General features: G+C 38.1%; 1 protein-coding gene across 2 annotated transcripts in view; it reads right to left on the bottom strand.

The window, feature by feature from the left end:
- Positions 1-26,019, bottom strand: part of TMEFF1 (transmembrane protein with EGF like and two follistatin like domains 1) — a 146,007-nt gene that overhangs the window by 62,980 nt on the left and 57,008 nt on the right. For both annotated transcript variants that reach the window (XM_059925191.1, XM_059925186.1), the window contains one exon: positions 3,208-3,317. In XM_059925191.1, the coding sequence (XP_059781174.1) occupies positions 3,208-3,317 (110 nt within the window). The remainder of the gene's footprint in view (positions 1-3,207; positions 3,318-26,019) is intronic.

The raw sequence follows: 26,019 nt of genomic DNA, 5'->3' as shown, positions 1-26,019 counted from the left end.
GAATTAACAGATGTTGCCTCTGAGAAGAGCAACTGGTATTCTAGAATGGAAGGAAGACATTTTTCATTATATATCTTATATAATGTTCCAGTTGTTTACTATGGGCATATATCACTCTTCTAAAAAATGTATCAAAATGGCACCTACATCATAGGTTCTCATGAGAGTTTATGAGTTATGTAAACTTATATATATATATAAAATATTTGAATAGTCAATGGATATAAAATGCTCAGCACAGTAAGCAATATTATAAGGACACAAATAGTATATTATATATAGTGTATACACATGTCTTCCCAAATCAACACAAGGGAAAAAGAAAATACTAAAAATGGACAAAGAATATGAAATATTAATTCACAAGAAATGGTCAATAAGTTTATGGTATATTTCCAATTTCCCTAGTAATCAAATGCAAATAAAAAAGCTTTTTCCCTTTCAGATTTATATAATTTTAAAGGATTGACAAAATCCACTACCAAGAGGTTGAAAGGAGACAAGCAGCCTGATACATTGCTCTTGGTGAGAATGTTAACCTGTACATGAATATCTCATTGGCCCAACAATTCCACGTCAAAGAATTTAACCTAAGGAAATATAAGACAGCTGGAAGAAGGGAACAGCCCCAGTTTTCCCCATACAGGATGCCTGAAACACCAACAAAAACCCTGCAATCTTTGTGGCATCAAGAACCAAAGCCACTGGAAAGTGAGAGAGAAAATCCCAGAAAGGAGAGAGGGAGCACGGAGTCCCAGATTCTGTGGCTGACCTCTGAACCAAGCACTCTGGGGGCACACTGCAAGTAGCCCAGCTAAGACTAAAAGAAATGATATTTGTGTTTCTACCCCCAACGGGAAAGATAGAGTCTGCAGTGTAAGTTCAGCCAATTTAACTGTTTCAAAAATGACAATACTCAGAGGAACATAATTCAAACACTCGAAAACATATCATTCACAACGTGTAGGATATATTCAAAATAAATATGAAACAAAACACAAGAAAATATAATGCGTTCTCAAATGAAAAGGCAATCAACAGAGATGATCCCTATGATGTCCCAGATGTTGAAACTGGCAAAGATTTTTAAAGCAGCAATATCTATGCTCAAGGAAAATATTCTTGTAATGAATGAAAAGACAGGAAATCTCAGATAAATAGAAACTATAAATTCTTAATAAAATATCTGAAATTAAAGACTCACTGGATGGGCAGAATGGAGATGACAGAAGAAAGGATTAGTGACCCTTGAGATAGGTCAATAAAACTTATATAACGTGAAGAATAGGAAGAAGTAAAAGTTCATGAGGGCTTGGTATACACCATGTACACCAACACCTTCTTTTAAGGAAAGAAGCCCACTTCAGTTACTATCATTTTTAAGAAGGTTTAGGGAGAAGGAGGGCAGTCAAACACATCACCACCTATTTTTTTTAACTTAATTTTTATTTTATATTAGAATATAGTTGATGTACAATTTTGTGTCAGTTTCAGGTGTACAGCAAAGTGATTCAGTTATACGTATACATATAACCATTCTTTTTCAGATTCTTTTCCCATGTAGGTTATTACAGAATAGAGTTCCCTGTGCTATACAGTAGGTCCATGTTGATTATCTATTTTATAAATAGTAGTTACACTGGCCTGACTATTGTTACATAAGCAACCATGGAGGGGTGGGCATAAGGTTAGCTAAGTGACTTCAAAGGTGGCTAGTGTGAATAAATAGTGGATTGTAAAGTCCCTTTTGACCAAGAACAACCTTTTTGGCTGGTCAACAGTACACTCCCCAACCCTTCCTCCTTTACTTAAACTTTCTACTTCTTTTAATGAAAATAAACATGATAGTTAATAGTTTTCAAAGAGGCTTCATATTCAAGCTCCCTTTCTGATTTTAATTCTCATTACAATATCATAAGAAAGGGTGGGAAATATGCCTTCTCTTTTCAGGTGGATCATACAGAAACATGACTGAAGTTATAGGGTTACTAGAAGTAACTGACTATCCTATGCTTTTATTCCTGATCTGTTCCCTTTCCTACCTTTAAAATCCAAAATGGTGGGTACAGTTAGAATAAGATTATGAGTTTAAAAAATTCTAGTTCCTTCTTTGTCTCATCTCAAATTCTTAATAAGGGACCGTCTTGTGAACAATATTCTGAAGCCAGATTATAACTTAATCACAAAAAAAAAGAATTGAGGGAAATCCCTGGCGGTCCAGTGGTTAGGACTCTGCGCTTTCACTGCCTAGGGCGCGGGTTCAATCCCTGGTCAGGGAACTAAGATCCCTTAAGCCAGGTGGCGCAGCCAAAAAAAAAAAGAAGAATTGAATGTAAAACATTTCATTTCCATTCCTTTTCTTTTTTTAAACAACAAAATCACAACTAAAACAACATTTGAAAAGCAAAGATATTCACACTCTTGGTTTGAGGTTCCCCTTTCTAGTCCATCTCTAACCCTGATCTACCCTGAGGTACCAAATCAGTCATGTTCTTTGGCCTAAAAAGATGAGACAGCAGCAAATAAGAATGGAAGGGAAAGAGATAGACTAGAAAGAGAAGGAAATGGGAAAAAAAAGCCAACATTTTAAATAAGTGACTCTACTGCAATCTGTCCTTTATTTTCTTTCAGTGACAATTATACCTTACATTTGAATAGAACTTTAATATATTTTTCAAGGCATTTTCACATTCTATTAGAGCCAGTCTGCTCCCATAATTCAAGAAAAGAAGCATGGAAGGTACAAATAAGAGCGCTTCATCTGACAAAAAAGAATCCGTGGGCTGTGAACCCAAATTTCTTGTGGGGTTCAAGGTGTTTTAATAAGCTTTTTTTTTTTTTTTTTTTTTTTTTTATTTATGGCTGTGTTGGGTCTTCGTTTCTGTGCAAGGGCTTTCTCTAGTTGCTGCAAGTGGGGGCCACTCTTCAACGCGGTGCATGGGCCTCTCACCATCGCGACCTCTCTTGTTGCGGAGCACAGGCTCCAGACGCGCAGGCTCAGTAATTGTGGCTCACGGGACTAGTTGCTCTGCGGCATGTGGGATCTTCCCAGACCAGGGCTCGAACCCGTGTCCCCTGCATTGGCAGGCAGATTCTCAACCACTGCGCCACCAGGGAAGCCCCTTAATAAGCTTTTTAATTTGAAAAATGTGGAATTATAAAATATGACAAATATAAAAATTTTGAAAAGAGGTTTGATTTCCTTACCTGAAATTGACATGCACATTTCAAACCATCTCCATCTTCTTTACAGACTCCTCCATATTTACACGATGATTCATCACAAACCCTTATATCAGATTCCCTCACATTTAATTCTGTAAAAGAGGAAACATTGTTTCATATATATTTGTCTTTTTTATCCAAAGGTACATATATAAATAAAAGAAAAAATCCTTACACCTCATTCACAAGTATAATAATAAGACACAACATACAAAAAACAAGTTCTACAGGACACAAGATGTTCAAGATTCCCCAAAGAGAGTCCTGCATAATATGCCCAAAAGCATATAAAAGCAAAGAAAAATAAAACTCAAAATTTCAGGATTTCACATAATTCCCAAAGATAAATCCAAAGAATCTTTCTATTTTGCCTGCCAAGAGCTTAAGACAGTCTTCTTACTATTGTCTTAACGTTTTAGATTATTTTTCTAGTGTTTAAGTTACTTTTAAGGATAAAAAATAATAACTAAAAAGAATCTTGATTCTTCTGGTACCCAAAATAAGTTTTGGATGATCATTATTCACTCTAGAACAAACAAACAGTTTTAATTACAAAAGAATTATGAAGTAAGCTTGAATCTCATACAATAGGTACATATGGAGCATTTACATGCAAAGAAAGATTCAAAATCTTTCTAAACTTAAATTTTTTAAATGATTGATTTAATTTTACTACCACAGGAAGCAGAGCCTATCAATAATACTAGTATTCTGTGGTCATTCTGTGCCTGTTCCAAAACTGTCAGTCTTATTCTGGAACTATCAAAATAATCTCTCTAGGAAACCTAATAAACTGCTTCCAGGTTAGTGCTAAGTAAAGCAGCCAATCACATGGAATTGGGTGAAAACCACTACAAAGACAATTTTCATATCCTCCCTACTGGGAATGAGAGCTATAACAACAAATGCACTTACACAAACAGTAAACAAATGGTTGCTTAAAAACTCATCCCAGTGTAGAGGTGAACTCATGAGTCTGGGAGCAGAGAGGCCTAAGTTAGCTTCTGACCCTGTGGTTCAACAGCTGAGAGACTCTGGAAAGAGCACAAGATCTCCTGCAGCTCTAGATGGAGACAAGGTCTTGGCAAACAGATCTCAGTGAGCTTTCCTCCAGCAATCCTTCATCCCTGGTTGTTTTCTACTTCTAGACTTCAAATCAGGACTCGGTGGACTAAGTCAAGGAGGTTCTACTTCTCTATCTAGTGACATCTGTCCTGGTTGACCATCATTTCCTCTCTCTGCCCCACTTGTCCTCAGTGCTCTGCAATGTGTCTCAGGTCTCCTCCTCCTAGCTGACCCTCCAATGAGTTGGCAGTCAAGTACCTAAATACACAAGGAGTTGATAGTCACAGTACTTATTTGAGAAACCACTCTGCACCAAGCACTGCACTAAAGTAAGCATATGTCTATGTAACTATTGGTTACAAAAATTTTTTCTTCTATTCCTTAAATGGACCTCAGGTGCACAAAATTGGATTGCTCTAAAGTTCAAGCATATGTGTAAAATTTTTAAAAAAAAAGATGAGTAGAAATGAAAACTACAGGAAACTAATGCAGCTGTTTTGTTGCTCTCTGTTTCTCTCACTATTCAAGGCACAAATGACCATCTTTCTCTTCTTTCATCCTGGCTCTGGAGGCTTTATGTTCTTGGTTTTCCTCATCTCCCACTTTTTGCTTGTTCTTCCCTTCCCCCCTTAACCTCTTGCATTACCTCCTGAGGCTCAATCTTAAGTGTGGGGTTTGCTTTTTTTCAATCTGCCTACATTCCTACTGGGAACCTGCACAAGGTCCGGGTTCCAGTTACTGTCTAATGTACATTTTAAAACCCAAGGAAGATAACTATATATTAATAAAGAACTGCTCTGGAAAAGAAGATAAGAATGCATAATATCTTTGCTCAACCACAGGTTTCATCAATTTAAGGGACCATAGAAATAAAAACAACTGCACAATTTGAGAAATAAAATTTAGTGTCTTTCTCTTATTTCTTTTCTTTGTAGCCTTAAAGTTCACACTGGGTTCCAATACAATCACACATACCAAACAAGAATAAAGTTTTTATTTTGTCCATGGGTCAAGATCATGCTCTGAGTTAAGACTTGCTATCCTGGCTTGAGATTCTTTTGAGTTGCAATGTTTTACCTGTTGCATTTTAAAAGCACAACGGGATTGCAATCTAGAGCCTAAACCCTCCCTGCCACTAAGATTCTCACATGTCTGTGAGAGTTGTTCAGGCATCTGTTTGCATGAGGGATGAAGGAACATTTTTAGAGAATAATCATCCTTACTAAAGTGAGGCAGAAAAGCTCAGCCTGATAAAGCCTTGGTTGGAAAGGAGGAGTGATCCCAAGCACAGGGTGGTATCTCATCCAGACTGCCCCAAAGGGTCGTCATGACGGAGACAGAGAGGCTAACAATGAGAAACTAAAGAATGCCTTTCACTAAAAACTCTGAAGCACCCAAACAATCCCACTCCTGGGCATATACCTGGAGAAAACCATAATTCAAAAAGATACATGCACCCCAATGTTCACTGCAGCACTATTTACAATAGCCAGGACATGGAAGCAACCTAAATGTCCATCAACAGAGGAATGGAAAAAGAAGATGTGGTACATATATACAGTGGAATATTAGTCAGCCATAAAAAAGAACAGAAATAATGCCATTTGCAGCAACATGGGTGGACCTAGAGATTGTCATACTGAGTGAAGTAAGTCAGACACAGAAAGACAAATATCATATGATATCGCTTATATGTGGAATCTAAAAAAAAAGGGTACAAATGAACTTATTTACAAAACAGAAGTAGAGTCACGAATGTAGAAAACAAACATATGGTTACCAGGGGATGGGGGGGAGGGATAAACTGGGAGATTGGGATTGACATATACACACTACTATATATAAAATAGACAACTAATAAGAACCTGCTGTATATAGCACAGGGAACTCTACTCAATACTCTCGTAAGGGCCTATATGGGAAAAGAATGTAAAAAAAAAAGTGGATACATGTATAACTGATTCACTTTGCTGTACACCTGAAACTAACATAACATTGTAAATCAACTATACTTCAATAAAAATTGAAAACAAAAACAAACCAAAAAAAGCTCTGAGGCAACAAGACACAAAGAGCTCCACTTTGATACCCACATGACAAGATATAAGAGGGGTAGAAAAGGGGCTAGGACACCTCACCATCCCCAGCCCAGCACACCTGGGCAGGCCAGCACAAAGCCAAGGAGGTAGTGGTGTCAGGCTCCAAGGTACACCTCTGATATCTAGGGGGAGGTACCAATGCGCAACTTCAGGGGCAGCTAACATCACAAGAAAAACAAGACATGCTGTGTGGCAGCGGCCAGAATACATTAGTGAGCCTACATGGTACACCCTTGGGTAACTCCAAAAATAAACTTGGCAAGGAGGCATTCTGTGGGAGCTAGAGGTCCTACATTAACAGGTAAGGGTGAAAAGTCATGAAATTCTGATTATACTGGTTACTTGTCATGTTTTATTTTATACCTATCTTGCTATCAAATCCATGCTATTTTCATGTGTGTTAATGTGGTAAATGTGATTATGTAGTTAGTTGATCAGGAAGCAATTATGTATCTCCTATGTATCTAATATTATGCTAAGAATTTGGTATACACTGGAAAGAACATAACAGGGAGCTTATGATCTTGCTAACATATGGAACAATAAGCGATTAACTCAACATAAATATAGTCTATAATAAGGGGGAAATTGTGTTGTACAGACCATGTTTGCTCTAGGAGTTTCAAGAAGTAGGAAATAAAAATGGATTTGAAGTATAGGGTGCAGTGTCAAAGACAGCAACACTTGCACTGACCTTGAAAAATTATTAAGACTTTTTCTGATTATAAAACTAATATAGATAGGATCATTACACAAAATTTAGAAATGGCATTGTTTTAATTGCCCACAACATGTGATAATATTAAAAGAGAGAGAAAAGAATGTTCTTATCTATGAACAACATAAGTGAAAGCAGAGACACAAATAATTTAATAGTACACGTAAACATTAATTATCAGTGGTTCCCAAACCATGTTCCTTAGGAAAACTCGTGTCCTAGACTATAGTGTACCTTCATTAAAATCAAGTAGAATTTCAGTTTCTCATTTGAAAGGGAAAAACTTCAATGGAGAGAATTTTCTCATTTTAAGTGAGCTTTTTTTCACTTAGATTTCTTTTTTTTTTCACTTAGATTTCTTTTTTTTTTTTTAAGATTTATTTATTTTTATTGATTGATTGCTATGTTGGGTCTTCGTTTCTGTGCTAGGGCTTTCTCTAGTTGCGGCAAGCGGGGGCCACTCTTCATCGCGGTGCGCGGGCCTCTCACTATCGGGACCTCTCTTGTTGCGGAGCACAGGCTCCAGACGCGCAGGCTCAGTAGTTGTGGCTCACGGGCCTAGTTGCTCCGCAGCACGTGGGATCTTCCCACACCAGGGCTCGAACCTGTGTCCCCTGCATTGGCAGGCAGATTTTTAACCACTGCGCCACCAGGGAAGTCCTCCAACAGTGTTTTATGAGAACACAAGATAATGAATGTCACAAGGTCACGAACATATACTTTAAATTGTTTTGTCATTGTGGCCGTCGTGGCTAATTGCCTACTTTGGATCTATTCTCTCCTTCTTACTTAGTAAGGGAACCCCAATTTTGTTCTGGGAAACAAGGTACTCAGCTAAGTAATCTATTTCCCCAAATCCCTTGCTGTGTACCACAGTTGATATATAAGCACTGTCCATTCCTCCTTCCTTCTTCCATTCTTTGTTCTGTTTGGAAAGTAAACCTCTTGCCTAAGGTTGTGGAAACCATCTTACATGCGTGAAGGTGAAAGCTACGAGCTAAAGATGGTAGACCAGACAGACAGGAGCAAGAGTGTGGAGAGAATTATGGAATCACCACACCCACCCTGGATTTCATCCCTCCAGACTTACTGTTACAGGAAATGAACACATAAAGTCCTTATCATTTAAGCCACTATTGGTCAGGTCACTGATACATGTAAGTTAAAGACAATCCTGACATAATGATTGCATGTAAATTTAAGATAAACATTTCTAAGGAAAGTCTTAAATAATCTGGTGCTACATCACAGTTTACATGATAAAATTACATTATCAAGAGCATCATGACTTTCCGGTGCTCTGACTCCTCCCAAATTTGAGAACTACTGCCTTAGCTCAAACTCAGTATAGAAGGAATTCTATATTGGGATCATCTTCTGAATGTTATTTCTTTTCAAGTATTCTGTTCAGTACCAGGCATCAAGAGGGCACTCTACCACCTGTCAGTGATGATGATGATTACACACCTGCCTTCCTGAGCCCAAAATGGAAATTCAGCAAAAAGGATGAGCCATTTCTAAGGCCCTCAAAACTCAGTTCTCCAAATAGAAATATTTTACACAAGCAATCACTCAGCAGAGTGGCTCAAAACAGATATACTTTGCTCTGGTTACAAATGTGCCAGTCATATAATTCTCTAAATGTAAAACTTGTCTCAATTTTCATTAACATTTCAAAGCTGGGGAACAATACACAGTAAGGGAAGGAACCCTACTTACTGTGAACCTGAACTGCCAGAATCCCCAACTTTTGGCAGCACTAACTAGCTTCAGGCTGCAGTTCAAAATGAGACCTATTAGCACTCCAGAATGATGTGACTTTCCTACCACCGTTCCAATTAAACAGAAGGTAGTTGGAGGATCTTATGAGTCAGCTAGTAATTACAGGAGCCAAAAGTGAATTAACTTTGGAAATGTTACCACAGAATTGAGGGCTTCTCAATCTCGGCACTACTGACATTTTGGGTTAGCTGCTTCTTTGTTGGGGGTGGGGGCTATCCTGTGCGCTGCAGGATGTTCAGCAACATCCCTGACCTCCACCCACTAGACGCCAGTAGGACCAGCTGTAACAACCAAAAATGTCTCAACATTACGAAACGTCCCCTAGGGAACAAAATCACCCCCGGGTTAGATCCACTATAAAACATAAAATGAAAGGCTTTACATTCAATTCTCTAACACAATCATTATAAAGAAAGTGAGTCAAATAAGCAGCAATCTGCAAGATCTCTGCACATTACTACGGCTGTTTTTCATTTCAACAGGAGGACCTAAATATATTGCCTCCAAGTTTATGTCAAGTCCTGGCTCAGACTGGGTGCCCCTCCTTTAATAATGTCTTAACCTCTAGCAAGCCTGGCTTCTTCCCCTTTCATATCAAAACTCTATCAAAGGTCAACATGACCTCTATTCTAAAGATCCATACCTTTTTTCTTAGTCTTACAACTCTTTTCTTGACCTTTCTACAGTAGTTGACACACCTGGCCTCCCCTTCCAAACTAATAATCTTGATTATCCCCCCAACTCTCTGACCACTTCCCTTTTAATCACTCCTTTTCCCTTCTCCTACTGCTCAGTCCATGTCACTCTTAGAATTTATTCCCAATTTAATCAACTCTCCAGATTAACCAAAGTGTGCTTTTCTCTGTAAAACATACAAACCAATGCCCATGGCTCAATGAATCCTCAAGGCTACTAGGTCACTCTCTAGAACATTCATGAGTACTTTAGCTCCAACCAGGAGAGCAGCTCTTGCGCTTCAAGAGTCATTATGTATGTTATATAGCTTGTGTATGCCAACTGTATTTGTTATTGTAATTCTGTGGTTTCAACTCTTCATAAGAGTGAAAATAAATTGTTTCTATGAAAGCAAAATTGAATGCTACAGAAAGACTTAAGATGAGCTGCTTTTTACAAATAGCTATTGCCTTAGGTGTAGGCAAGATAAAAATCTAGATTTTTGTATACACAAGTCTTTAAGTTCCTTTTTAAAGACATTAAAACTGGAATGTGTACTCAATGCATTATGAATCTGGTTTATTCAAGAAAGGGGAAATTCCAGCTATTCTCAAAGAAAAATTCTGGGCCGTCTTTCAAAATACTGTTTAATAAATATATATTTTTAAGTTAAAATATTACATGCATTTATGAATTATTTTGTGACTCCACACTTAAAAAACTTTGATTAACCAACTACCAGAATCTTAAAGCACTGAGACAAGACGGCTCCTACCATATATAAAAATATTCTGCCCTCAGCCATCCCGTTGTGATATCTCATTTTACTTCTTCTCTCTCAGCATTCTCATGCACTCCCACCACTCAAGTCTTCAGTTGCTTTTCCCCAACCTTATTAAAGCCATTTCATCTGCTTTTGCCAGTGCTATTTCCAGCCTTCAGAGAGCACTGTTAGGCAAAGTCCTATAAATGAATACTTAAATAATACTTAACGATAAGTATTCTTTAAGTACTTATCAACACGTGGAAATTTTCAGTTCATCGCCAGTTGATTCCTTATTGACTCCCTTTCAGGACATGTTCAAACTTTGTACCTTGTTCTTAAGAAAATTTCAATGGGTTTATTCTCATTCTCTAGATGTTAATAGTATTTGGGAAAACCTGTATACCAATCCAGTCTTACAGGACCCCTGTAGGATGCTTTCACTCCCAGAAAAACCCCAGCTTGTTCATGACCCCATATCCAACTGCCTACAAGACAGTTCCATGATCTCTACACTGAAAACAGTGGAAATATTAAGAATATTTAATGTTTAAATATTAAATATTTAAACATTAAAATATCACCAGGAAATGGTGTGACACAGCCACAAAACATTTAACAGCTGTTTAAAAGGCTGTGTATATTATATAGCAATGTGGAAATAGCTGATGAATGTCAAGTGAAAAGGCAGAAAACAAAGCTATACACATACACCAAGATAATGTATAAAAAACACATATATGGGCTTCCCTGGTTGCGCAGTGGTTGAGAATCTGCCTGTCAATGCAGGGGACACGGGTTCGAGCCCTGGTCTGGGAAGATCCCACATGCCGCGGAGCAACTAGGCCCGTGGGCCACAATTACTGAGCCTGCGCGTCTGGAGCCTGTGCTCCGCAACAAGAGAGGCCGCGATAGTGAGAGGCCCGCGTACCGTGATGAAGAGTGGCCCCCGCTTGCCACAACTAGAGAAAGCCCTCGCACAGAAACGAAGACCCAACACAGCCATAAATAAATAAATAAATAAATAAAAATTAAAAAAAAAAAAACACATATAGGAAAATCCAGCCAGGAAAAAACAAAAATTGGTTAACAGGGGTTGTGTTTGCACCAGTTGAACATGGATGATTTTTTCTCTTTAAAAGTTTCTATACCAGTTATATTTAACGGGGGAAAAGACTCAATGTGATTTCAAACAACCCCAGAGACAGCTTGCCATACAATGCACAAAGCGTGAGTTTGGGGGACAATACAGGCCAGGTTCACATGCTGGTGCTTCACATTGTAGAGTATACCACCTTCCCTAGGTATTGTAATGATTAGATGAGATAATGTATTAAAAAGCAACAGTGCCTAGAACAAGTAGGTATACTACAAAGATTCACTTCCTCTCTTTCCCCAGACCAGTTTGAGAGATACCTTTAATGACACAAATCATTGAAAATCAAACAACAGATCTATCTAGTAAATGTTGACTTCAGTCTCAGCAAATGAGATGAATTAGGAATTAAATTCTCTTCAACTTGTTTACTAAATTAACCATATTACATTGTGATTTTCTGCTATAAAAATATGAGAGGGAAAATAAACTGTACTCATACTTCATGATAGAAAACCAAAAGCAGTTTACATTAATATTAAACAGCATCCGCAGCAGAGATGACTAAAAGTTCTCTAAGCTATATTTAACGAAAGAAATTCACATGTGCCACATAATTATCTGACTCCAATATTTTTCATCCCATTCTGCACACTACTGCCAAACCACCCTTTGTTAAACACCACTTTGATCATGTCAATCCTCTACCCCAACACCTACAATCATTCCCTGCTGCCTACTTCAATTCTAAATGCCTCTATGTCAGTATGCTTCAGGCAAGGTGATGGGGAGGACAGTCTATTGCAGGATCAGAAAGAAATACCTAGATCTCGAGCTGGGTATTAATGGTACCCAGGGTCTTTCTAGCCCTATCAAAGATCTCGAACTTCAACACTCTCTCCCTTACTATTTCTCACTAGCTTGGCAAACCTGTGTGCTTCACTCTCACAGATCCATAAACTGAAGTCCTATATGGTTGCCAGGGGACAGGGACAGAGGAGTATTGCGACTGTTAATAGGTATGGAAATTCTTTTTGGGGGCAATGGAAATGCTTTGTAATTAGATAGTAGATAGTGGTGATGGTTGTGTAACATACTGAATATATTAAAAAACACTGAATTGTATACTTTAAAATGGTGAGTTTTATGTTATGTGAATTTATATCTCAATAAAAAATTTAAAAGTTTAAGAATAAGAGAAAATAACCATGTTACCTAAATTAAAAAAAAAAAAAATGAACAGGCATTATAATTCAGTGTTTAAGAGGCAGACCCTAGAATCAGACCTCCTAGATCAGTATCCTGGCTCTATCACTTATCAGCTATGTGACACCTTAGTAATTTACCACTCTGTGCCTCCGTTCCCTCATCTGTAAAATGGGGACAATAACACTAGGGACAATAACAGTACCCATCTCATAATGTTGACGAAGGATTAAATAAAGATAGGGAAAGCACTCAGAGCAGTGCATGACACATTGTAAGTGCTATGTTAAGTGTTTGCTATTATTTTTTTATTAACACCAGCTCTGGAGAAGGTGTGGAAAATGAGCACTCAAACCAACTATAAAAGTATAAATTGGCAGAACCTCTCACAGGATAATATGGCTGTATACACGGAAATTTTAATTGTCTCTATGCCTTAACCCTACAATTCTATTCCTAGGAAATTATGATAGGGATAGAAGACAAAACATATAAAAATGTAGGTACAAGATTGGTGACATCAGCTTTTTTTTTTATAGCAGCAAAGTGGAAAAAACCCTAAGTGTCCATATGTTGGGAATTAATTAAATAAGTTATTGATGAAATATTATGCAGCCATGAAAGTATGCAGCAGAAACACATACACTGATATGGAAAGACCAAAATCCATTATGAAGTGAAAAAAAGCAGGTTATAAAACTATATAGGGACTTCCCTGGTGGTCCAGTGGTAAAGAATCCGCCTTCCAATTCAGGAGAGGCGGATTGGATCCCTGGTTGGGGAACTAACACCCCACGTGCCGCAGGGCAACTAAGCCCGCACGCCACAACTGCTGAGCCCTCGCGCCTCAACTAGAGCCTGCATGCCGCAAACTACAGAGCCCACGAGCTCTAGAGCCCATGCACCACAACTAGAGAGAGAAAACCCGCACACCACAACTAGAAGGAAGCCCGTGCACCACAACGAAGAGCCCTCACCGCAATGAAAGATCCCACATCCTTCAACGAAGAGCCTGCATGCCACAGCTAAGACCCAACGCAGCCAAAAAAATAAAGAAAAATAAATAAACTATATAGTTATAATGCAATTTATATTTTGCAACATATACATGTTTACATAAGTATTTTAAAATTCTGCATGTATATTCAGTGTATTTCCTCCATCAAAAAATTTAAAATATCAATAAATAAATCTAATTACAAAAAAACACTCTCTGGTTCTATTTCTTTTTTTCTTTTTTTTTTCTTTTTTTGGCCCCTCCACAAGGCTTGTGGAATCTTAGTTCCCCAACCAGGGATCGAACCTGGGTCCACAGCAGTGAAAGTACTGAGTCCTAACTACTGGACTGCCAGGGAATTCCCATCTCTGGCTCTATTTCAAACCACTATTCCTTAGTGTCTGCAATACCAAATGGAATGGGAGGTAGCCAGAACCCAGAAGTCACCCACAAGGACAAAAATCTACAAAACAACCTGCAAATTGGCACTGAAGAAACTGATATTAACTATTTTAAAAGAGAACTTTAAAAGGACTTCACAAACTCTGGTGCATTAGAAAGAGCTCCAGAGTCAGAGTTTTGATTATTTGATTAAGTAACTATATAATCTTGGCCAACACTAAATCTCTCTGAGAAATCCCAGTTCCCTAGAGTAAAAATGGGTATAATAATCCCTCCTCACAGGATTGCTAAGATTAAATGACATCTTTACATCTTTACAAAGGACCACTGTAAACCATGGCAAACTGTTATAAAATAGTGAATAATTTTTTTAAAAAACTAAGTTTAATTAAATGGTAATTAGGAAGCACTTATGTTCTGAACATGGAGACGGAAACAACGGTAAACATAATGGCACCATCTAAAAAATATCTCAAACTACTTTAAAGAGAAAAAAACTATGAAAAGATGAACACAAGACACTAAAAGACTGAGCTGACTTGTGAACAATAGAGGATCTAAATATACAATAAGGCTATAAACAACAGAATTGAAATAGAAATATCAGCAGTTTAGATTCACTTGTAAAACAGTATTATACGAAAGCTGACAAGGCAAAATAAGCTAAACTTAAAAATTCCAAAAGATCTGTCCTGTGAACAATAGTGGCTCCAGGTTAAACAGGATATGCCAAAGCAAACACTAATATCAAGGAAAAAGTTCAAACTTTTTCTGGTATAAATTGAAATAGTTTCAGCATAAACATTAAGATACTGCAGAGGAGAATGGCAATCATCACAGACTTCTTCTTTACATTTTTCCATATTCCTCAAATTTCTTGTATCAAACAAATATGCCTTTATAACAAAGAAAAAAGGTGTGGGGTTTTTTTTCCTTTTTCTTTTCTTTTCTTTGCTTTTTTTTTTTTAAACCATGGAAAAGAAAGACTCAGAATATCTGCACAAAAATGAGAGGAATGGCGCCATGGCTAAAAAGTTTCTGAAGGCAGAAGAATATGTTAAGAACTTCAGAATTCAAAAAATGATGAAACTACTGAGCCATGAAAAATACATGACACTTGTAAAAGGAAATAGATTCAAACAGTAACAAAAGATTAACAGTAAATCATCTAATAAACTAAAAGCAAATACTGAGGGAGTTTTAAGATTTAAACATAGAATTTCAAAGTGCATGAGAAGAAAAACATGCAAACTCCTAAATGCTTCATTTCTCCCATGAGAGAAGCTAATAATGGAATTAACAGTAAGAATAATGAAAATAGTTCTGCTAAAACAATGTTTCTAATAATGTAAAAAAGGGGGGAGAGGGAAGGAGGAGGTAAATGGGTTGACAGTATCTCCCAATTCAGCTTTTAAAAAATTGAAAATTTACACGCCATTAGAGAAATCACATATATAGGGGAAATGAGGGATAACACATATGAACTTAAAAGATGGTTGGTTATAATAAAAAAGACAATAACAAGTATTGGCCAGAATATGGAGAAATTAGAACCCTCACACATTGCTGGTGAAAATGTAAAACAGTGCAGCCACTTTGGAAAACAGTTTGGCAGTTCCTCAAAATGTTAAACATAGACTTACCATGTGACCCAGGAATTCTACTCCTAGGTATGTACCCAAGAAAACTGAAAACATATGTCCACACAAAAAAGTGTACATGAATGTTCATAGCAGCATTATTCATAATAGCTCAAAAGTAGAAACAAACCAAATGTCCATCAGGTGATGAATGGATAAACAGAATATGGTATTATCCATACAATGAACTATTATTTGGTCATAAAGAGGAATGAAATTCTGATACATGCTATGACATGGATGAACCTTGAAAACATTATGCTAAGTGAAAGAAGCCAATCACCAAAGGCCACATATTGTATGATTCCACTTGTATGCAATGTCTAAAATTGGCAAATCTACAGCAAAAGATAGATTAGTGGTTGCCTAGGGCTGTGGGAGTGGGGTTTGGGGAGTGACTGTTAAAGAATATGAGGTCTCTTTGGGGAGGAAAAAAATGTTCCAAAATTGATTGCAGTGATGGTTGCACAACCTTGTGGCTATACTAAAAACAACTGGATTTTACATTTTAAAAGATAATCACAATAATGGAGGGTAGCACAAATATCATAATTACTTCACTTAATGTAAATGGGATGAATACCTATGAAAGCAGAATGGTCTACATATACACTGGGAAACAAATCCCAACACTTAAAACTAAAAAACAAACACAAATCCAAAAAGGAATGGGCAACATTATGACTTCAGGAGATTCTTTAAATCTGCCTTGCACAAAAATAAAAAGTACAACAAAAAATGAAACAAAAACTATTCAATGTATATGTCCCTAAGAGAATAACAGAAAAACAAAAATATAAGAAAAATTTTGAAAAATAAACCTGTATTATAACTGGAGGCTTCAATGTTTCATTAACAATAGATGACAACACAAAGAATTAAAAGTACAGAACTGATATAAAGCATAAATTAAACCATTTCCCTTGGTAGGAGCCAACTTGGCAGAGTCAGGTTCAGAAAAGACAGATTTAGGTACATAAATATAGATATAATATAGATACAGATATAGATGTAAGGTAGATAGAGACATACATACATATAGATAGAGATAGAGATAGATAGACTTAGATACAGAAAGAGACTATGATAGAGCAAATGTGGTGAAACCTTAATTGGGAAATCTGGGTATACTACATCAACTTATCTCAAAGTTTGAAATTCAAAAATTTTTTTTAAGTTTAAGTAAAATTAATAGCTATATAATAGGAGACTAAGAAGCCAAGGAAATAATACTTTCTTTTCTGAGGTATAAGTATATTTCATAAAATGTGTTCTCATACTAGAACGCAGAGACACAGCTAGTTCTAATGTGAAAACCTAGAAATTCTATGACACATTCTTAGACCATAATGCAAAACCACAAAACTATCTGTAACATATCTAAATTCATAAATTTTACAACAATGATGAAAGGAGTGTTATCATAAATGCCTGTGGTCTTAAGGGAAAAAAAACAATGATCTGTTTCCACCTCAAGAATTTAGAAAGAAAAAAACGGGAAAGTTGAAAAAGAGGAAGTACTAAAACTAAAATATAAAATTAATAAAGGAAAACTAAATATGATAAAAATATCATTAGAGAGTGTTTCAAGGAAAATGGTATAGTCAGAGATAGCGGGGTAGCTTTCAAATACGAAGAGGTAGGAGGTGGATTCAAGGCAAAGGTTGAGAAGGAAAAGAACAGAGTGCAGCACTGTTGGTGGGAATGTAAATTGATACAGCCACTATGGAGAACAGTATGGAGGTTCCTTAAAAAACTAAAAATAGAACTACCATATGACCCAGCAATCCCACTACTGGGCATATACCCTGAGAAAACCATAATTCAACAAGAGTCATGTACCAGGGCTTCGCTGGTGGCGCAGTGGTTAAGAGTCTGCCTGCCAATGCAGGGGACACGGGTTCGAGCCCTGGTCTAGGAAGATCTCACATGCCGCGGAGCGACTAGGCCCATGAGCCACAATTGCTGAGCCTGCACGTCTGGAGCCTGTGCTCCGCAACAAGAGAGGCCGCGATGGTGGGAGGCCCGCGCACCGCGATGAGGAGTGGCCCCCACTTGCCGCAACTGGGGAGAGACCTCGCACAGAAACGAAGACCCAACACAGCCATAAATAAATAAATAAATAAATAAAATTTTAAAACACTGCTGGATCTGATTGCCAATATTTAAAAAAAAAAAAAGAGTCATGTACCACAATGTTCATTGCAGCTCTATTTACAATAGCCAGAACATGGAAGCAACCTAAGTGTCCATCAACAGATGAATGGATAAAGAAGATGTGGTACATATATACAATGGAATATTACTCAGCCATAAAAAGAAACAAAATTGAGCTATTTGTAGTGAGGTGGATGGACCCAGAGTCTGTCATACAGAGTGAAGTAAGTCAGAAAGAGAAAAACAAATACCGTATGCTAACACATATATATGTAATGTAAAAAAAAAAAAAAAAATGGTTCTGAAGAACCTAGGGGCAGGACAGGAATAAAGACGCAGACGTAGAGAATGGACTTGAGGACACGGGGAAGGGGAAGGATAAGCTGGGACGAAGTGAGAGAGTGGCATGGACATATATACACTACCAAATGTAAAATAGATAGCTAGTGGGAAGCAGCCACATAGCTCAGGGAGATCAGTTTGGTGCTTTGTGACCACCTAGAGGGGTGGGATAGGGAGGGTGGGAGGGAGACGCAAGAGGGAGGAGATATGGGGATGTATGTCTATGTATAGCTGATTCACTTTGTTATAAAGCAGAAACTAACACACCATTGTAAAGCAATTATACTCCAACAAAGATGTTAAAAAAAAAAAAAAAAAGAACAGAGTGCAGCAGAAGTTGCAAGGACTACAGGCAGGAGAGGTGCTCAGATGGTAAGGGTTTGAAACTGCAGAAATAAGGATTTGCATTTAAGTTGGTGATGGTGAGTAACAGGAATGAGGGAAGGAATACACACCAATTTGACCCTCCTCCAAACAGGCTCTCCATCCCAAATCAAGAGCATCACAGTTCATCCCGCCTCCTATGGCAGGTGATCCAGAAGCTAAGGGAGAAAAAGGTCAGTGAAAGGATGGCTGGGTAGGGACTAACAAAGTGAACAGCTGATGCCCCACTAGACAACTCTGGAGGATTTTTGCCACGTGGCAAGAGCCTAATGTTACCAATACCTCCAAGTTTAGAAAGGCAGACCACAATCCAGATTTTTAAGTGACACCTCAAGATTTTTAATGGTTAACAACCAATGCAATTTTTAAAAATACAGTGCAGGCCAAACAAGTCCTCTGAGTTCTCCCCATTTCTACTATTGTTATCTTTCACCATGCTCCCAGTCTCTTCCCTTCTCCCTTTCATCTTCAACAATGCCAGACTTTGTTTTCTAAAACCACAATGTCACTCGAATCCTTTAAGTTTCCCTTTGTCTTCAGGGCAAGTGCCAAATCTTCAGCTCAGTCTTCAAGGCCTTCCTCTAACATGGTGGCAGTTGTGCGACTCACCTCCTGCCTTAATCCCCACATCCCAGTATCCCCAAATATTCCCCTCGCTGTCGCATCTTTGTACCTTTTCCAACACCATTCCCATGGCCCAGAGAATACTCTTTCCAACTCTTCTCAGTTTCTACGTTCATTCAGTCATTAATTCCTCAAATAAATATGAGATGGGGGGCTTCCCTGGTGGCGCAGTGGTTAAGAATCCGCCTGCCAATGCAGGGTACACGGGTTCGAGTCCTGGTCCGGGAAGATCCCACATGCCGCGGAGTAGCTAAGCCCATGCGCCACAACTACTGAGCCTGCACTCTAGAGCCCGCGAGCTACAACTACTGAGCCCACATGCCACAACTACTGAAGCCTGCGTGCCCTAGAGCCCGTGCTCCGCAACAAGAGAAGCCACCGCAATGAGAAGCCCGTGCACTGCAACGAAGAGTAGACCCCGCTCGCCTCAACTAGAGAAAGTCCGCATGCAGCAACAAAGACCCAACACAGCCAAAAATAAATTAATGAAATAAATTAATTAATTTAAAATATATATATATATGAGATGGGCATCTAATTTTGTGCCAGACACAGTTCTAGGCACAGATAATACAGCAGTGAAAGAAACAGACAAAAATCCCTGCCTTCATGGATCTACACAGAGGAGTCAGAGAATAAGTAACATGTATAACAGGTCACACAGGAAAAGGTGCTTTGGAGCAGGAAGAAAACATAAATGAGGATTAGAGTGGGAGAGGGGCAGAAGGGGTGGAAGGTGGAAAAGGGTGCAATTTTAAGGCATCATTTTGAAAGTGATATTAAAGACGTGAAGGAGCTGAGGGGATAAATAACTGGGACAAGAAGGTTACAGGCAAAAGGAACATCAACAGCAAAGGCCTCAGGCAAAAGTGGGGCTGGTGTTTCAGCCTGACATTCTGCCTGTAAAGCCCAGCTAGAGTGTCACTTATTCAGAGAAAGTATTGTTTTGATTCCTAGAAATCAGAATTATTCATTTCCTCAACACTTTATCTGTATCTTCCTTAGGGCACCTTGAATAGTGAAAACTCTCACTGATGAATTAATCATAAAAGTCAGGTAGAGCAAGGAATCATTTTTTAAAATGACACATACATATTATAACCATTTTTAACTTTAAACATATAAATGTACATTCATTTCCCCATGTAGCATCAAGACCTTTGGGTCTGCCAAATGCAGCTCCCCCCTTCCTTGGATAAACCACACTCATAATCCATTATCTACAATGTCCGTTTTCCTCTCTTTTACAGTAGAACAGGACTTAAAAATACTTGCAAAGTTTTCTAGGAGCAGAGTCCTTCCAGAGATTTATAAGGTTTCCCCAATCTGTTTCAGCTGTCTTGACCACAATGTAATTCATTGAAAGGCAATTCTTTCAGCTTCATGCCTTTATCAAGTCTTTCCAAAGCAATGCATAAAAACAATTCCTCGTGCATTCACATTTCATCTACTTGAGTAATATTTATTAATTTATACTCACAAGTACCAGTGGTATAAGTAAATCAGAGAACAAACACAACTGATTCTTGGTAAGCAGAGAAATCAAATGATACACAGACAAACCAGAGTTAACCTACCGCTGGAGCATTTGTGTGCTGTGGGATTTGGACAGTATGGTTTACTAAGGGAATGTTTAATACAGAAAGTTAAAATCAAGCCCAGCAAAGGATCTGAATAGACATTCTTCCAAACAAGATATATAAATGGCCGTTACGCATATAAAAATGTGCTCAACATCATTAGGGAAATGCAAATCGAAACCACATTGATCCACAACTTCAACTAGGACTCCAACTAGGATGACTATAATCAAAAAAACAATAACAAGTGTTGGAGAGGATGTGGAGAAACTGGAACCCTCATACAGTGCTGGGGAAAATCTAAAATGGTTGCAGCTCCTTTAGGAAAGTTTGCTAGTTCCTCAAAATGTTAGAGTTAAACAAGAAAATTGAAAACGTATGTCCACACAAAGACTTGTACATGAATGTTCACAGCAGCATTTTTCATAACAGCCAAAAAGTGTAAACAACCCAAATGTCCATCAACTGACAGAAAAACAAAATGTGCCATATACATCCATACTGTGGAATATTACTCAACCATAAAAAGGAATAAAGTTCTGATACATGCTACAACATGGATGACTCCTGAAAATGTCAGGCTAAGTGAAAGAAGCCAAACACAAAAGGCCACATACTGTATGATTCCATTTATATGCAACGTCCAAAATAGGCAGATCCATAACGTCAGAAACAAGATTAGTAGTTGCTAAGGGCTGGGGGGAAAGAGGAACATGGAATCACTGTTAATAGGTATGGGACTTCTTTTTGGGGTGAAATGTCCTGGAATTAGATAGTGGTGATGACAGTACAACTTCGTGACTATACTAAAAATCACTTAACTGTACACCTTTTAAAAATTCCAATGCTGTCAGTGTTCAATAAATGCTTACTTTTGAGTGGGGTGGAGGGAAGAGGGAGAAAGCCCAGGTCTAGTAAATAGAAATTTCCTGTGTATATTTATAAGAGGCTAACTAACCACCTCTGTTGGAACATAAGGCCCTTGAAGGCAGAGATGACCTCTCATATATTCCCTTAATATCTAGTATATTAGGTTATACTAAGTAGGTATTCAATCAAGTTTCATTAAATAAGTTAATAAACACCCACATATTACATACCAGGGATCCAGAAGTGTTCTGATCAAGATTTTATACTAATTAGGAAAAATTCACTTTTTATTCCCCAAAATCCTGAATTGCCACTAACAAGGCACTTCTCTTAGGTCCCATTTGTTTATTTTTGTTTTTATTTCCATTACTCTTGGAGATGGATCCAAAAAAATATTGCTGCAATTTATGTCAAAGAGTATTCTGCCTATGTTTTCCTCTATGCATTTTATAGTATCTGGTCTTACATTTAGGTCTTTAATCCATTTTTAGTTTACTTTTGTACATGGGGTTAGAGAATGTTCTAATTTCATTTTTTTGTTTATTTGTTTGTTTGTTTATTTTTTGCCATGCCACACAGCTTGCAGGATCTTAGTTCCCTGACCAGGGATCAAACTTGAGCCCCAGCAGTGAAAGTGCCAAGTCCTAACCATGACCACCAGGGAATTCCTTCCAATTTCATTCCTTTACACATAGCTGTGCAGTTTTCCCAGCACCACTTGTTGAAGAGACCATTGTATATTCTTGCCTTTGTCATAGATTATTTGACCATAAGTGCATAGGTTTATTTCTGGGCTTTCTATCCTGTTCCATTGATCTATATGTCTATTTTTGTGCCAGTACCATACTGTTTTGATTATTGTAGCTTTGTAGTATAGTCTGAAGTCAGGGAGTGTAATTCCTCCAGCACCGCTCTTCTTTCTCAACATTGCTTTGGCTATTCAGGGTCTTTTGTGTTTCCACACAGATTTTAAAATTTTTTGTTCTATTTCTATGAAAAATGCATTGGTAACTTGATAGGGATTGCACTGAATCTGTAGATTGCCTTGGATAGTATGGTCATTTTATTTATTTATTTATTTTTTAATTTATTTATTTTTGGCTGCGTTGGGTCTTCGTTGCTGTGTGCAGGCTTTCTCTAGCTGCGGCAAGTGGGGGCTACTCTTTGTTGCGGTGCATGTGCTTCTCATTGCGGTGGCTTCTGTTGCTGCAGAGCACGTGCTCTAGGCGTGTGGGCTTCAGTAGTTGTGGCTCACGGGCTCTAGAGCGCAGGCTCAGTAGCTGTGGCGTACGGCCTTAGTTGCTCCACAGCATGTGGGATCTTCCCAGACCAGGGATCGAACCTGTGTCTCCTGCATTGGCAGGATTCTTAATCACTGTGCCATCAGGGAAGTCCCAGTATGGTCATTTTAACAACATTGATTCTTCCAGCCCAAGAACACAGTATATCCTTCCATCTGTTGTGTCATTTCAATTTCTTTCATCAGCGTCTTACAGTTTTTGGAATATAGGTCTTTTGCCTCCTTAGGTAGGTTTATTCCTAGGTATTTTATTCTTTTTGATGTGATGGTAAATGGGAGTGTTTCCTTAATTTCTCAACAAGGCACTTCTCTTAATCTGAAGTTTATATCATCCATTTATACCATCCTTACCACCACCACAATCCAGAGGATCCACTTCTAATTCCCGGGACATTTTAAAAACCTACTTCAAATTCTCCACCTTACGTCTCTCACCAATGCAGCTTGTTGGTCTCTCTGAATGTTTTTCTTTCTCTTTAACCCCATTCCCTAAGACATCTATGTCTCACATGTTTAGCCTCATTTTTTCTTCTCTAACACCCTAGAGCCAAAAAAGACTATTATCATTATCTTCACATTATAAATGAAAAAAAGGGGGAGGGGGGGCATGTCTAAGGTTACCTGGTCTCCTGGGTTCAAGGTTCATTTTTCTTCACATAAATCCTGTATTTCCAAACTTTTTTCTCTTTGGATGAACATGGAGCTTTCTGATAAGTTAGATTTTTAAAAGAATAAGTACAAATAAAAAGATATAAAATCGAAACAATAAATATAAAGTCCAGAATGAGTGGAGAACTGAGACAGAGGACAATTTTTTTTTAAAGTCTTGTTTAGAACAAGAAGAGATAAACAAAGGGCCCATTGCTTAGGGAAGATGTTGTAATATCAAGAGATAACAGGGATAATACAGATCCTTTCAGTTTCTTCTTTGTTTATGTAATCTTCTCCAAAGAGAATGACCTTCAAACTAGGAAAGGTAGAACTCTGATAAAACAAAGCTAACATCTAAGGTAAGTGGCATGGAAAGTGGACAGTAATGGAATAGAGAGCTAGTTCAAAAGAATTTGCTTTCTGATCCAAACAAATCATACTCCATGGTACTGAAAAAACTTTAAGATCTGACTGCTGATTATCTAAGCTATTTTGACAAGGTGCCATAAGACCAGAAATGAGAGAATGCATTCTCAATTTTCAAAAAAGGAGAAATGGAAATCCAGAAAAAAAATCCATAAGTAAAGTTGTCACATATCCACTGAAAAACTCTAGAATGGGTAAATAAGTTTTTGAACACAATAAAAAGAAAAAGCCACCATGTGCTCTTGATTAAGGCAGACTATACGACATTTGCTTTTTGATATGATTACTAAAATGGAAAATGGATGATACAGACATATATATATATACTGATTCAAACAAGACAATCTGACAGAATCTTTTAATGATAGGCTGGCGAACAAAATGGGAAAATGTTGAACAGCAGAAGCTCAAAAATCTGTTAAATACAACTAGGAGGATGCATAGCTGGCTGAACATCTGGTTGATTAATGTATCAACATCAACCGATTTAGAAGGAAGTCTGCAGTAAAATATCACATAGTTCCATTCTTTTCCACAATCTAGACAACTTCTATTAATTTAATAAAGCCACAGATCTGCTCTTCACATTTACAAGGGCCACAAAGCTGTGAGTGACCCAACTCACACAGCCAGACAGAATCAGGCTTCAGAAAGGTCAGAGTAGGCTGAAATGATGGTCCAAAACCCAAAATGAAAATCAACAGGGAGTCAAGGCCAGCATTTAGATTTTAAAACTCAAACATGTAAAGGAGTAAACTTTGCGGAAAATACCTGGGTAATAAAAGCTACTAAAAAAATCTATGCACAATCTCAACCTGCATTAATAGATGCGTTATGTTCAGACTGGAGTATTATAGCTTTCTAATTAATCGACTTTAAAAAATTTATTTTCCGGGGCTTCCCTAGTGCCACAGTGGTTAAGAATCCACCTGCCAGTGCAGGGGACATGGGTTCGATCCCTGGTCCGGGAAGATCCCACATGCCGCGGAGCAACTAAGCCTGTGCGCCACAACCACTGAGCCTGTGCTCTAGAGCCCGCGAGCCACAACTACTGAGCCCACGTGCCACAACTACTGAAGCCCGTGCACCTAGAGCCCGTGCTCCGCAACAAGAGAAGCCACCGCAATGAGAAGCCCGCACACCGCAATGAAGAGCAGCCCCCTCTCACCACAACTAGAGAAAGCCCACGCACAGCAATGAAGACCCAACGCAGCCAAAAATAAATTTATTTTTAAAAATTTTAGGGCTTCCCTGGTGGCGCAGTGGTTGAGAATCTGCCTGCCAATGCAGGGGACACGGGTTCGAGCCCTGGTCTGGGAAGATCCCACATGCCGCAGAGCAGCTAGGCCCGTGAGCCACAATTACTGAGCCTGCGCGTCTGGAGCCTGTGCTCCGTAACAAGAGAGGCCGTGACAGTGAGAGGCCCGCGCACCGCGATGAAGAGTGGCCCCCGCTTGCCGCAACTAGAGAAAGCCCTCACACAGAAACGAAGACCCAACACAGCCAAAAATTAATTAATTTTTTTTAAAAATTTTATTTTTCATATGAATCATTCTCAGATCTTCATCCTAGAAAGAGTTAGGACAAGAATCTACAAATATCATTGAGTTAAAACTCTAGCTTTAGACCCAGTTATTCAAGTATATCTTAGCATTAGGAAACATTTTATTTGATGAGCCTAATTTACTGTTATATATATCAAAATATCAATATACCCTTGAAAGAAGACTCAGATATTATTAAATCCAAATCCCTCTTTTAATAAAAGAGGAAACTAAGAAAAATTAAGTAACTTGCTCCAAATCACACAGTTGCTTAGCAAGAGCCAAAATCCCCAAATCAGTCCCTTTTTTCCACACCATGTGGGTTTCCAGCCCTGTATGTCCTTTCTTAAAACTTGTACTATCCACAAAGAGTTAGAATGCATACACAAAAACATCCGTCAATACACACTTTATTTTGCTAAGGACAAATTAGCTCAGCAAGAACAAATAAGCACATTAGCCCATAAAACATT

Source organism: Balaenoptera ricei, chromosome 6 (assembly GCF_028023285.1).
Source record: "Balaenoptera ricei isolate mBalRic1 chromosome 6, mBalRic1.hap2, whole genome shotgun sequence".
In the NCBI taxonomy this organism is placed as follows: Eukaryota; Metazoa; Chordata; class Mammalia; order Artiodactyla; family Balaenopteridae; genus Balaenoptera; species Balaenoptera ricei.
Note: the sequence above shows the minus strand (reverse complement) of the source record. Positions and strands in the feature narration are given on the sequence as shown.